Here is a 14,484-nt window from a genome sequence, read left to right on the forward strand (position 1 = left end):
CTAATCCCCCCCCCCCCTTCCCTTAAGAATTTTTTAAATAAAAATTGCATGCCCCGAGCTTCTGGGGTATGGGGCAACAATTATGATTAAGTATTTGGTTACTTAGGCTCTGACACTCCCCACTATATGTTTAAGTCCTTATCAAGCCTTATCAAGACTACAGTTAAGTTGCTATTTGCTGAAATGTACTATAGTTTGAGTTTTAATTGGGTTGTTCAAATAATAGTTTGACGACTACTGTTGAAAATTCTGGATTTGGGGGGAAGGGGTGTTATTGGAATTTAATTATGATTATCCGACACGCCCAGTGCCTCCATGCCATTGGTTAGCCATACATCTCATGCCAATGACTTCAGGTGTGGGTTCATTTGGATGGGTCTGGAATAGCTGGGGTTGCACCTGCTCTGGCCCTCTCGTTCATAAGGCCTTGCCAGTGCTGCTTGCTCCATTAATGACTCGGACCTGGATCCACAGAGAGTTGCTTGGGATAAGATGGTCCGACTAATAACTACATAGCAACAGTACAAGCCTTATGTACTGTTGTTTTAATTGACGCAGATAATGTTTGATTATTTTTGTGTCTTGAGACCCTATTATCGAGTCTGCTTCATTCATATCATGACAGCAGTGACATCTCGTGTTCAGACACCATTATACAGCGTCAAAGGCGGTCGACGTGTTAAATTTAGAGTTAGTGTTTGTAAGTATCCACTGTTATTTGTTCAAATAAAATAGGTGGAAGATCAAGCAATCATTGGAATGCACAACAATCCTAATATACACACAGACAAAGAAAAGCGTGTTTAGTTTCGGTTTCGTTTCCCTGAATTGAAAACCGGAAGAGAAAAACGAGCTGGTACGATACTGTGCCATAAGAGAAAATGGCAGGGACGGTTTCTAAAATCATTTATGACAACCTGTGCGCCAACCAAGGATGGTTGGAGTTCATTGAATTTAAAGAAGTACTTCGAAAAGGTCGTATCACAGTTGACCACTCGGTCCTTCTCAAAATTGTATCTGACAATGGGAAATTTGCGGTTCCATTGGCCAAGGAAATAAAACCAAGAACTCTGGTCGTGGCGAGAACCCAGTTGAGGGTCTGCCAGAAGGCGCAGGGAGAATGTCCCCAGTGCAACCACTTGCAGTTGTGCAGGTATTTTATATGCGGATACTGCAGATTCGGGTAAGTAGCCTACATTATCTTAATCTCAATATTGAGATAAGACCTAGGCCTATCATTGCGTGGATGTCAATGTTTTACAAACCTAAACTACAGGCGTATAGGTTAAACATTACATAATGTTGCATGGTGTGATAAATGGAGAAAACCAGATGCCAAGCTCTGACAACAAAGCATCCAAATATACACAGTAGATGATATTCCAGCGAGTAGAAAGTACAGCTCCCTTGAAGGCGAAATGCAACCATACAGCATGCAGTCTGTAGATACACATGGCTCTAGATGTTTTTTTAATAACTAAGCTTTTAGTTTTATTTATTTTGACATGATTCGTCTATAATTGATTTATTTCAGAAATAAATGCAAACATTCCCACGACCTGGCTTCTCAACACAATTTAACCATTTTGATTGAGGCTGGACTACAAAATCTGACTGGAAAAGAGCTCTTCCCATTATTACTGCAAAACGATGCCTACTTGCTTCCTGAGGTCAGAACATAAGATTATCATGATAGTTAACACACATTCTTAACAATGACGGCTGGAGATGTCTGGTGTGTGTGTCTGTCTGTCTGACCTTCTGTTTCCCCCGCTTACAGATATGTTTACATTATAACCGGGGCAATGGTCAGCATGGTATCTGCAAGTTCCCAAACTCTTGCATCCGCCTCCATGTCTGTCAGCACTTTCTCCAAGGTGACTGCAAGTTTGGAGAAAAGTGTAAGAGGGAGCATTCCTTCAACGATCAGGTGCTGAAGATCCTGAAAGGCAGAGGTCTCAGCGATGACAATATAAGCAAACTGTACAAAATCTACCGCTGCAAATCCATCATCAACCAGCAACCGCCTAATCTTGGTAAATGATGAGGAATTCAAACTGCATATATATTTAATACCTAGAAAATGTTATCTGCTCATCGCACTATGGCATATTTGCTGTAATAAGTAATTGGAGTGTGTGTGTGTGTGTATGTTAGAGAATCTTTTAGCACACCCAGAGGTGACGGACAGTCTGCCAATCAGAAGCCTCGCAATAAAGTCCACCACCAGTGATACTTCTGCTGCCCCCCCAACCAGTGAGGCCGACCGTAATGAAATCTGTCTCTTCTTTCTACGCCAACATTGCAGCTTTAAAGGTGAGATCGCAGTGTCCTTAGGACAGAGCGATAGCAGACAGCACATTCTACCATGAAGTTCTCACAGGAGTTCAAATCAGGGGAAATATATATAACTATAAGTGCGTTGTGTATCAATGTCCAAATGTCCACCTTATCAATATCACGACGAAATGGCTGTTGCATCATTAACAACGTCCAAATAAGCTGATGTTGAGTTCTCATTTCCTTACAGACAAGTGTGTACGGGTGCACTACCAGCTACCTTATAGGTGGCAGGTCCAGGACAGTGTGTCTCTCAGCTGGATTGATATGCCTAACATGGAGACCATGGAGAAGGCCTACTGTGACCCTAAGAAAACAGTCAAAAACCTTGGGGGACCTGTCCGTCGTCTATCTACGGTCTCCTCTGTCTCCAAGCCCAACTACTTCATCCTCACCACTGATTGGCTGTGGTACTGGCAGGACGACAACGGGAGCTGGGAGGAGTATGGACAGGACAAGGTATCACTCCATAATCAACCACTAAGCCTTGTTCAATTCAATTACATTGTATTTGTATAGCCCTTAATCACAGGTACAATCTCAAAGGGATTAAGAGGCAATATATTTATGACACCCCCTTAGCCCTGGCCCCCCAGAGGGCAAGAATAAGAAGAAACTTAATCAGCAAGGAAGAAATCTTGTAAAGGAACGCAGGGTGGGGGATCCCTCCCTCAAGGGATGGTGAGGAGTGCAATGGGTGCCATAATTGAAATGCATACAAGCATAACATTTTAAATCAATTCGTTTATTAAAGTCAATATAAATAGTGTCCGTGATTGTCAGTCCCTCTCCATTTGTGATCAGTCCAGGATCACAAATGGAACTGTGTGATATATGTTCTATGTGGCAGCGCATCTTGAGAACTTAATTACAGTGCAATATGTTACATTCTGACGAAAATGATAGTTTCATTTAAACTCTGAATGTGTTTTGTCTATAGGTGGGTGAGGATGGTGGAAGTACTGCTTCTGTCAATTCTGGCACTCTGGAGCGTACCTACCTATCAGAAACAGAGGTGGAATGTTTCAGTGCAGGCAAACACAATTACACGATCAACTTCAAAGGTGCCTCTTCATTGTCATAAAGGAGTAGTACAGCCTAAAACATTTGACATCGTCATTAAACGTCTATCGTTTATGTACAACACACCAGAGGTCCAAATTAACTGTTATGTGTTGTATTTCACTTTGCTGCGGCTGCACTCAATCACATGGATCAAGTCTAACATGCCGCATTCATAACAATGGGCTTTAACAGGAGAGTATGTCTTCGAATCGCTATACCATCAAAACGAAATATTAGATTTAGTTTAATTCCCATATGACTATCACTCAGGGGGTCTGTCTCTGAATCACTGCATACCACATTTCTGCAATATTCCTTTGGTGGACGAAATCAGTGATTTAGTAGAGGACACACACGTTGGCCGGGCCAGCAGCTTTGCACATCCAGAATGTAACCGCGGCTTTGAGGGCTTGGGGCGGGGTCATGATCTCCATACAACAGCTTGTTATCAGAGGAAACGGCCTCGTAGTCGCTGCTAACCAGGCTGATTTTGATTTTGATTTGATTTTGAGCCCATTTTAGCTGAAGCATCTAGCGGTCGATGTGGTCCCGCACCAGTCGGGCAACAATTTATTGGATGTCCCTTTTTTGCTTTTAGCATAAATTTGCTAGCCCCAGCTTTAGCTGCATCCCGCAGTGTTCATCGGAGTATTAGCTTCAGTTAATAATGATAAAGCACAATACAAACATATTGGAAAAATAGGAACTAGGCTGTGTTGTACATCACCAACGGTTGTGTTATTGCGAGTTCAAAGTGTTTTAGGCTCTATATCCACTGGATTTCTCTGTGACTATAAATAAAAATGTATTTTCCCATGATGTTCATAAAGTCGTTCCCAATTTTCAGAGATGCAGCAGCAGAACCTGAAGTACGGAACCCAGAGAGAGGTCCGCAGACGGCCTCGCTTTGTGTCCACACAGGAGGTGCAGGACAAATTGAGAGGGTAATCTCCATTTATTCTGCATTGAGACCTTTTTTCCAGTGTGCGAAATACCCCTCAATACTTAAAATTTTCATGGATGCAAGCAATCAGTCTATAGCCTACAGGTATAGCCTACATGACAACACAACACAGTCGCATACACTCATCTTATGCACAACAATCAGTTCTATCATCACAATTCACTCACTGCAAAGATCTAAAAGGTAGCCTCTTACCTTAAGTTATGATAGACCCAAAGGGTGTGAGTGATACACTCTGGTTTAGCTTTTGCTTGTTAGACGTTTTTAGTATGACTTTAGGTCTTTCATGCGCGTTTACATTGGGTAATTTGCATGCGCGCACAAGACTGGCTGGCTCCGTTTGGCAAAAAATAACATATTTGTGAATAAATGTTTTTAATTCTGAATACTGGACATAGTGGGCTTAAAAACATTTCTGTGACTATTACTGACAATATAATATTTGTAACAAAATTTGAGACCCCCCTAAAATTTTGCTTTTGACGCTTTCAGGGGGTCTCATGGGTATTTCAGGTGGTCCCCCCCTATTTCGGACACTGCCTTTGTCATAAGTGAACAAACCATTGTATCACCTCTTAAATGACATCCTGATCTAGATGATTAAACATTGTAACCATCTCTTCTGACTTGAATTAAAAGTATCCAATATTAGCTAAAATCACTTGAGTTGTAAATACTGGCACCCTTATTCTTTTGGAATAAATTGGTTAGTAGAATTTTGTAGACAAAATAACGTGGAATTTCAAATCAAGTACTTGACAATATGTCTTATGAAAATTACCAAAGTATCACATATTGCTATGGTTTACATTTGCTGCAGGCCCATTCATACGGGATGCTGTTAGACAGAATTGGCCAAACAAAGTGATTTTAATCAATTATAATGCTGGCGGATGTTTTAGTGAAGCCAGGAGACAGTGTCAAGGGTTTTATCCCCCAAACCGGTAATTGCCTTTAAGATTGAAATGTATTTCAGTGGTTGTATACCAAACGAGAACACTACTGTAGGATGTGTTGTGACAAATGGGAATGCGATTGATCGTCTTATGTCTCCCACTGCAGCATCTCATCACCAAGTGCCGCGTCCTCTTCCCTAGGCGATTCGGTACCAGCGAACTGGGAGAAGACTTCCCTACCTAACTTTGGATATAAGGTTTCTGTCTGCACAGTGCCTGTTTTGGCTCCCATTTTGCTTTTGCTTGTGCTATACCGTATAAAAAATGTTCTGTATGCACTGACTGTCACCATGTATCTTCCAGGTCATCCCACTGACCAGCTCCTCCACGGAGTACCAGCTGGTCGAGAGCTGGTTCAAGCGCACCATGAAGACCAGCTTGATCAACAAAATCGAGCGCATACAAAACCCCGCGCTTTGGAAGGTCTTTCAATGGTAACGTTACACTCTGAACAGACACCAAAAAATATCAGTGTAAAATTGAATCAGATTTAATTCATGCACATTTGTCAAAGCTGACCCCAAAGGAAAACCAAACTTACCTAAAAGTGATGGGTTACATATTTGTGCTCTGGATTGATCCTGGGCCATATCTCGGCTTAAATGCAAAGGGAAATAAAAAGTACCATAATGCCTCATAAGACATTGAGAGATGCAATATATGAGCCATGGCACACATAACACACATAACCACATAGTTCTAATAAAATGCTGTGTTTTTTATTTTTTCAAAAAAGTTGATCTGAATATATGTTTTGACTTGCTCTTCTTTGGTGTCCAGGCAAAAGACTCTGATGAAGGAGAAAAATGGAGGAAAGCCTGTAGACGAACGCCACCTGTTCCATGGCACAGAAGAGTCTCTGCTGGATCCCATCTGTGAGCAGAACTTTGACTGGAGGATGTGTGGAGTCCACGGCACAGCATACGGCAAAGGTACAGTATACGTCCGTTTGGTTCATCTCCCCACCACCATCTCATTCAGTGCAGCACCATCATGGGTCAAATGGTGTTCTATCCTGATATGTGCTGGTGACGATGCCCACAGGGAGTTACTTTGCCAGAGACGCCTCCTACTCAGATAAGTACTCCAAGGCCCACCGGGGCCTGAGGAGGGTGATGTTCGTGGCCCACGTCCTGGTGGGGGAGTTCACTTTGGGCAGCAGCAGCTACGCCCGCCCCCCAAGCAAAAGCACCGGCACAAGCCTCTACGACAGCTGCGTGGACCGCGCCAGGGATCCCAGCATCTTCGTGGTCTTTGAGAAACACCAGATTTACCCGGAGTACATCATTGATTATTCCTGAACACTGGGCTCTGCCTACTAAGCCACATACATGCCTACCCTTTGCTTTCTGTCAATTTCTTAGACTTTAAGAGGTGCCCTGTATCCTTTAGCTGCCAAGTGTAGTCATGCATGTCATTATACATAGTTTTTTTTCTTATATTCAAATATTTGGGTTTATCCGGGCCGGTGTTTTAATCGCGTTTGTTTCACAGCGGTGCTGCTAAGACAATTGGGAACAGTTGAAAAACAATTCTCTTGTTCCGTGTCATGCAAACTTAAGTGAGGAACAACTGATTATTTAGCAAAAATAGCAATGTCATATTATGCATTGTGGGTCATCTTTGGCTTAGCAAGTTGATGAAGGACTCTACAACTCCATGTCTTAACTCAGGCGTAAAAGGGCATAAAAAATAGCTTTTTATGATAGTTTTTTTTTTTATTAGTTTTAACAATTCATTATTCAAATCAGTCCAATAAGTATATGAATGCATATAAAAACAATGCATAACTTGAATACATAATCTTGAAACAAAAAAAAAAAATCACATCACTGTAATCCAGTGCAATCCCAATGGCTGCAGCCCACCTCGTGCAAAATGCCTCACCACTGCTTGCTCCGGAGTCGGACCTGGATCCACTGGGAGCTGCTTGGGATAAGACTGTCGTACCAATAAATAAATAGTAACCCTACAAGCCTTATATACTGTGTGTTGTTATTGACCTTATGGACCACTGCCCAACACTTTGGAGTTAAGAACAGGCAAATAATATTCCAGAAGCACTAAGGTATGCACAATGAGATCATTGATTTATCACTCAAAATGAAATCAACACCAGAGCACTTCTCCTTTAATTTACAGGGAAGTAACTTGATATGTGTTATTTAACTTTTCCATCAAACCCATTGAGTAATTGATTGCTGCCGTCCTAGATGATATATAGTATATTTTTGCCTATTTTCTCAGCTTCGGTTATCAGCTTCTCTTTTAGTGATCTTAAGAAATATGCCATTCTTGGGTCCGAGAGTGACATCAGACTTCAACTCAAGAGGGACCTGTATCAGGAAAAAGCACACGCAACACACACTCACGAGTCATATCTGAAAACTTCAGTAGCAAGTGTACCCAATATGTGACCCATCAACCAATATCACATACTTTACAAACTTTAGTCTGCAAATAACAAGCAATGAAGAACAGCACCAACTATAGTGTGTTTCAACCCCATTCTACCTCACTCTTTCCAATGGGATCACTGTGACATGTTTTATTGTTTTGTTTCTCATGATGTAATTTCCTTTCCAAAAGGGGTCACAGTAGTAGTGTGAACAGGGAATATTAGGAGCGCTTCATCGGTGCAGGAGTACCAGCTCACTCTACTAATGTCGTTGCTACTGGTCCAAATTAACAGCACAACATTGATCAGTGTGTCCTGTGCGACACCGGTGTTCATCACTGAGAGAAGAGGGCAAACAAAGGTGGCGCTTATTACACTAATTATGGGTCTGCTTTTCTTATGAACCAGGGCGCGGGAGGAAGACTATACTAGTGAAGATACCACACATGGACCATGGACAATGTGCCTTGGTAAACAAAAGCAGCAGCCCATAGTTACTATTATGAGCCACATTATGTGCGATGATGATTATTGGATTCTACCCCCCAAACAGACATACGCCCATATCAGCAGCGCCTCACGCTACCTTGGTCTCAGCGCAGGCCACCAGGTTGAACCTGCGCAGCACGTTCACCAGGGCCATCTTGACCTCCAGCTGGGCCAGCCGTACGCCTACGCAGCTCCGGGGCCCGGCGCCGAAGGGCAGGTACACGAAGGGGTGCCGGTTGGCTCGGGCCTCCGCCGTGAACCTGTGGGAGTCCCATGGTGACATTGATCTTGACAATGGTTTTAATTCGTGATAGCTCTGCAATATCCAATAGCCATTGATACCAAACCAGTAAGAAAAAACTTGTGTGAATGCAACGGGTTTTGCTAACCTGAAAAGAACAAATCACATACGGAGGTGTAAAAAATAGGGGAGGGTTTGGTGGCTTACCGCTCTGGGATGAACCTGTGTGGCTCTGGCCAGTACTCTGGGTCATAATGTAGGAAGCCTATGGAGAACTCCACAGTGGCTCCTTTAGGTAAGGGCTGGCCGCTTATCTCACAGTCCTCGTCCACAGTGCGACCATACCTAGGAAAACAAGCCCGAAGATGTCGACCTAAATCATTCTCTAAAGTATTGTTTACGTGTACATTAAGTATTTTTTAAAGTATCCACTAGATTCCCTTGCCTTTGGGAACGTCCATTATGGTTTTTGATTGCAGTTTATTTTGGATATCTGCAGTGTGCTATGTGTGCACACGCTAGCTGAACAATATGGCGGTGACCTGTTGCTTTGTGTTGTGCTGGGCAGGTTGACGCTGTACCTGAAGCCTGGAGGGTAGAGGCGCAGGGCTTCGCAGAACACCATTTCTAAATACTTCAGCTCCTGGACATTGGTGTATTCCAGGGAGTCCTGCATGAGAAGGCATGAAAACAGAAACACAACGATTTGGTACACACATGAAATATAATTGCAGACCAAAATCTGGGAGAATATTCAGGTGGTATTCATGTGAAGCGATGTCAAAAGTTTTTTGTCAGCCAAATGTTTAAAGCCATAAGTCGTTAGTTATATCAATCAAAACAACATAATGGCTCTTTGTTTATTAGAATAAACTAAATCCACTGACCCATACTTGCGGAAAATCGCTGTACTGTAGTTATTTGATAGTTGAGAGGAACTGTGAAATTTGATATTAGTAACTGGGAACTTCCAAGAAACACTTTAACGTTATTCAAAAATGCTCGATTCGATTAGTTTGTTAGTTACCCCAAACTCCCTTCACTCAAATAAGAAATGGACCAGAACAATGAAAGCCACCGGCACTAACCGAGACTTGGACCCATTGGGATGATCTGGTGGACAAGCCTAGAGCTTTGCAACCACGTGGAAAAAAAGGGAACCAAGTCAGTCCGATGAACCTCCACCGTGGTCGCCTGGAGGACAGTAACGGGTCAGACTCTTAATAAACACAGACCACGACTCGTGCTGACTCTGCACCTAGAGAACATCTATGCACTGCCATCACAATTATTGAATTCAACTGTCAACCAGTGAAGCAGAAAGGCATATGAACCCACCCAAAATGCCGCTGACACAGGGAGAAAAGCGGATGCCAGAAAAGTTGTGATAGCAGTTCGGACCTGTTGTCCTAATTGTCAGAGCCACAATAGTCAGAAATAGCAGTGGTAAGACAAGTAAAGCATATTTCTTTACTGGAGCTATAGTCTAGAACATTAACAACAAAACATCCCATAATTAAGATCTGATCACCAAAAGATAAACGAAATAATCGTCCATGTGGGAAGCAATGACATCCAAATAGGGGAGTCTTAAATCTTGAAGAAGGAAGTTTGAAGTTCCTTTTTGTTTCAGTGGGCAAACAGTCCTACAGTTGAAAGAGGAATCAATACGTTTAGCAGGCTACGTTGACTGAATACCTTATTCTCCAAAATGTGTAGCCTCATAGGGATGCACATCATTGACCTTTGAAATCTATTCTGGGGCCACAGACGCCCGTTTAGGGCAGATGGCTCTCTTCCAAACAGGTCTGGCGAGAAACTACTGTTGGATAAAGTTCTCTTTGGGCTTCAAAATCCTTCCGCCTTGGATCTGAGGCGGAGTCCTTGGACACACATTTCACTCTGCAGTCTCTGACCCTGGAGGATGATGTCTTCAGGACTCTGGATAAGCCTGCAGATAACCGGCTTCCACCGCTGTCATCTGACCAATCCCTCACTCCACCCTCCCCCTCATGCACCTGCGCCTCTGGATCAGCCCATGGATAACAAGCCTCCCTTTACCTCGCATTCCCCCTCCCCAACTCCTCCTATCCTCTCCCCTGGCTGAACGCTCCACCGCTCCAGCATGGCCCCCCTTCACCCTAACGCACCCGTGGGTGGACAGCCCACAGCCCCGTTGACTTAGCAAATCGGATGACTGTTCCTCGTCATGGCAAACAATGTGTAAGACTACAAAATGTCTTTCTCACACTAAACTGGGCATTACTCCATGTCAGAACAATCTTGGTGAATCGGTATGGCAAATGCATCATGGAGAAATCAGTATTCAGTAAAACAAAAATAAAAACAATATCTGAAAGCTGAACACATTTGGAGAACGTAAAACTCCTACAAATACATTGATGTACAAAGAGTTTTTTAGATAACATTTGGAATTGGAAAAAGCAAGTGACGCCCTTTTTCCTACGTCGTCAACGAGAAGACAAATAACACACAAGATAAATGAACCGCTGTTGACAGGCTGCCTTACCTCCAGTGTCAGTAGCTCCAGAAGTCCTTTCCCCTAACTTATTTTGCCTCTTCTTTTACTGACCAGATCCAGAAAATCAAACATCTCAGTCCTAAACTATATTAAATTATATCTAATTATATTAATATGTACGATATCTTGCATGACTCAGTTGATCCCAATTGACTACAAAGACTCTTGAGGAGGTCATACAGCGTCAAGAAACAGCTCTGTGTTGCCTTGATGTGCTGCCAACAAGCTGCTTTGAACTATGTTTTAACTGCATCAGATCACTACAGACACTCAACTGTTCTCTCTGATCAGGTTCATTCCCACAGGTCTGGAAAACTGACCATTATTTAATTTAGTAAGGAATAATCTCGTTGCATCCGCTATTAGTAATTTCAGCTATTAGCATTTATCTAACATAACGTTCTGAATAAGAATTAGTAAAAGGTCAAAACTTTAACAATTAAAACAATATTTAAGACATTTTTTAGTCTGGATTCTGACCCCATCACATCACTAAGCGGCTCGTATCGAGTTAATAAATGAATGAATGAATAAGATCTGCCACAAAACTCACTCTGAAAAATCTCAGTACTGGTTTCATTAGATATCAGAGCTGCATTTGATAAAGTGGATCATGACATATTGATTGAATAGAATTGATAGAATACTTGGAAGGGCTATCTGGTACAGAACGAAATGGTTCAAGTTGTACTTATTATCATTATGTGTCTATTGGTATCTGCATTTCAAACTGAGCTTACAAAATGTTAAAGGTTCTCTAAGGATCAATTATTTTACTGCTTCGGTTGAACCTTTATATGAATGAAGGTTGCATTGAGAAAATCAATGCCTGGATGTTTCACAACTACCTCCATCAAAATAAATTACTATTTTAGTAAACGCTTATACTGAATCTCTATCATTAAAGAATAAAAACCAAGTTTGGAATCTTGGTGTAGTTATGGATTTGGACATAAACTTGAACAGCCACATAAATACCTATCACCTTAAAAACAAGCACGAATTAAAGGGATGATGTCCAACAAAACCTGGAAAAACTCATCCTTGCTTGCATTTTCAGAAGGCCTGTAATGCTGTTTTCAAAGGTCTCTCTACAAAAGCCATACAACTCATCGAGAATACTGATTCTAGAGTTTCAACTAAGGCTTAAAACACACCGCAATACTGCACTGCAAAGATTACTGCATTGGCTTGATTGCCAGTGACTTGAGTTCAAATGATCACTAGTAGTGTATAAAGCACTAAAAGGGGTTGAGAGCAAAATAAATCTCTGATCCGCCTGTGTCTTATGAGCTAACTAGAGCTCTCAGGTCTTTGGGGACTGGCCTGCTCACGCCGCACCATACGTACATTTATGTATTTTATATAAAAATAGTATTTCTTCAATGTTGCATTTCTTCTTTTTGGTGTTATTGTCTTTTGATGATTGCCACTTATAAGGTAATAACATGTGATTTCTTACTTTGTAGATCACTATGAATGGCCATGTGTTTGAATGGTGCTAAACTTGCCTTGCTTTGCCTGTAGGGGGCAACCCAACACCATTAATCTCCATAGACTCTAGTCTAGCCAGTTGCTAGAGTCCGATTTTTGAGACTACATTGAGACAAAAGTGAGGCGAACACTGAAGGCTAGACAGCTACAATCAAATGCTTAGGCCTACTAACAAAAAACATCATGAAATGTAATTGAAATAATCCTTTTCATTTGGGGTATCGTAGAGACTATAATATTGTGGGAGGTTTACACTCAGCATACCAATCTCCCAATTGACAGGAGAGGCTGACAGGTTTTGTGTACAGAGAATAAAACTGGGTTGGGGGTCAGGAACAACCAGGAGGTCAACAGACACTGGGAGAAGAATGTCAGAGCATGTCAACGGCTAATGAACCTAATTTCATGACATCTTCTGCCTGGTCTGATCCCGGAGGGGACTGGCGACCCCTTAATGAGCACAAAGAGCGAAGACGTCGCTCCAGTGTCAAGTGACCTAGTCCAAATAAACAGCGCTGTAGTCCGACGGCCACAGTTCTAGGTAAGGCCACCAGAGGGCTCTCAAGACTCCTAGGTTAAGCACGAGAGAGAGACTACCAACCAGCCCTCCACTGAAACGCCACCACCACTGGGTAGGGGCTGTCGTAGCCTCTTGCATTAATTTGCACCACCTCACCATGTGACTCGTCCTGACCTGGTATACAGAGAGCAGGTTAAGCCAGGTAGCGTCTGATTGAACTCAATATATAGTTCTCATTGGCTGTCTGCAATTTCACTCACAGAAATTAAAACTTGGATTACGTTTTATTTTATCTTTACGTCCACGGGTGTTATTCAGTCACCGGTGTATTTTTTGTTTGGTAGACCACTTGGCAGTTGTTACACCACAGGTCTGCTATTTCTTCACAGGTCAGTACTGTTCCTGTGATTGGTCAGGCCTGCTTGTCAATCAAAACCGACACGTAGTTTCATCTTGACACAGTTCAGAAGCACTGTGTCACAGACTTTACTCATCAAAAGGCTTGCTCTTCAAGACCAGAATGTTGTAATAAGTATTATCTGATACAACATGAAAACAGGATATTTTTCAGGTTTATTTTCCAGGTACCGTAGTATACGAAGAATACCGAATCTTAATGAATGTCCAAACGTGACGCTGTTTAATTTTAGAATTGGCCGGTACATTAATTTCAAATGTCAGGAAAAGCATATCAACGTAATGTATTGGATAGCAATCAAACGCAAGGAAAGGAAGGGAAGCTCTCTGCCAGGCAGATTCCTCGGAATGACCTTGACATAAACAAGCCCCCTAAAGTTACAAAAGAAAGAGCTGGCGGCGAGGGAGGCAACGTCAGACCTAGCAGAAATGAGACATCTTTAGCAATAGTAGTAGCAGTGGAAAAACCCCAGCTGGGTTCAATTCTGAGGCCTTTTGAACTTCAGCCTTCCGACCCTCAACTCATCAGACTCCTACAGTAGAACTACTAAATAATCATTCATGTTGGAGGAAAAGGGGCTCCCATTTCCCTCGTGGGTCTCCGCTGTCTGGGTTCATATTTACTTGACTTAATTATTTCTTTATTGTTTCGCCTGCCATTCAGGTCAGTGCCTGGTCTGCCCTGGTGTCCATAGCCTCCAGTCTGCCTGCATTATTCACATTCCAGCATCCTCACACACACACACACACACACACACACACACACACACACACACACACACACACACACACACACACACACACACACACACACACACACACACACACACACACACACACACACACACACACACGATTGAGGGGGCACCTTGCTGACCTGACTTTGTTGATCTCCTTATCTCTCCTCCTTGGCTCAACCCCAAGTTGTCATGGAAACCATTACTTTTGATTATATACACACCGGTACGAAATGTACTGTGTATATATATATACATATTCTTTGTAGGTTATGCAAGAAAGGTCTCTGGGGGAGCTTCCCATACAGATGCAATGAGTGT

At 42.4% G+C, this 14,484-nt stretch overlaps 2 protein-coding genes across 2 annotated transcripts in view; one reads left to right on the forward strand and one right to left on the reverse strand.

Annotated features, from left to right (window-relative positions):
* The first annotated feature begins 360 nt into the window (after positions 1-360).
* On the forward strand, positions 361-7,921 carry LOC130389559 (protein mono-ADP-ribosyltransferase PARP12-like). Its single transcript, XM_056599389.1, has 11 exons — positions 361-1,183; positions 1,535-1,670; positions 1,781-2,036; positions 2,158-2,316; positions 2,531-2,799; positions 3,281-3,404; positions 4,253-4,349; positions 5,432-5,522; positions 5,629-5,759; positions 6,106-6,257; positions 6,370-7,921. Exons 1-11 carry the CDS (start codon positions 882-884, stop codon positions 6,624-6,626), a joined length of 1,974 nt encoding a protein of 657 aa, XP_056455364.1. The 5' UTR covers positions 361-881; the 3' UTR covers positions 6,627-7,921.
* The window catches only part of tbxas1 (thromboxane A synthase 1 (platelet)), a 57,952-nt gene continuing 48,140 nt past the window's right edge, over positions 4,673-14,484 (reverse strand). Inside the window, exons 11-14 of the mRNA XM_056599391.1 lie at positions 9,035-9,123; positions 8,661-8,798; positions 8,310-8,472; positions 4,673-7,661 (exon numbers count right to left, since the gene is read on the reverse strand). Of these exons, the coding sequence (XP_056455366.1) occupies positions 7,569-7,661; positions 8,310-8,472; positions 8,661-8,798; positions 9,035-9,123 (483 nt within the window). The 3' untranslated portion in view covers positions 4,673-7,568. The remainder of the gene's footprint in view (positions 7,662-8,309; positions 8,473-8,660; positions 8,799-9,034; positions 9,124-14,484) is intronic.

This window comes from Gadus chalcogrammus, chromosome 9, assembly GCF_026213295.1.
Source record: "Gadus chalcogrammus isolate NIFS_2021 chromosome 9, NIFS_Gcha_1.0, whole genome shotgun sequence".
Taxonomy (NCBI): Eukaryota; Metazoa; Chordata; class Actinopteri; order Gadiformes; family Gadidae; genus Gadus; species Gadus chalcogrammus.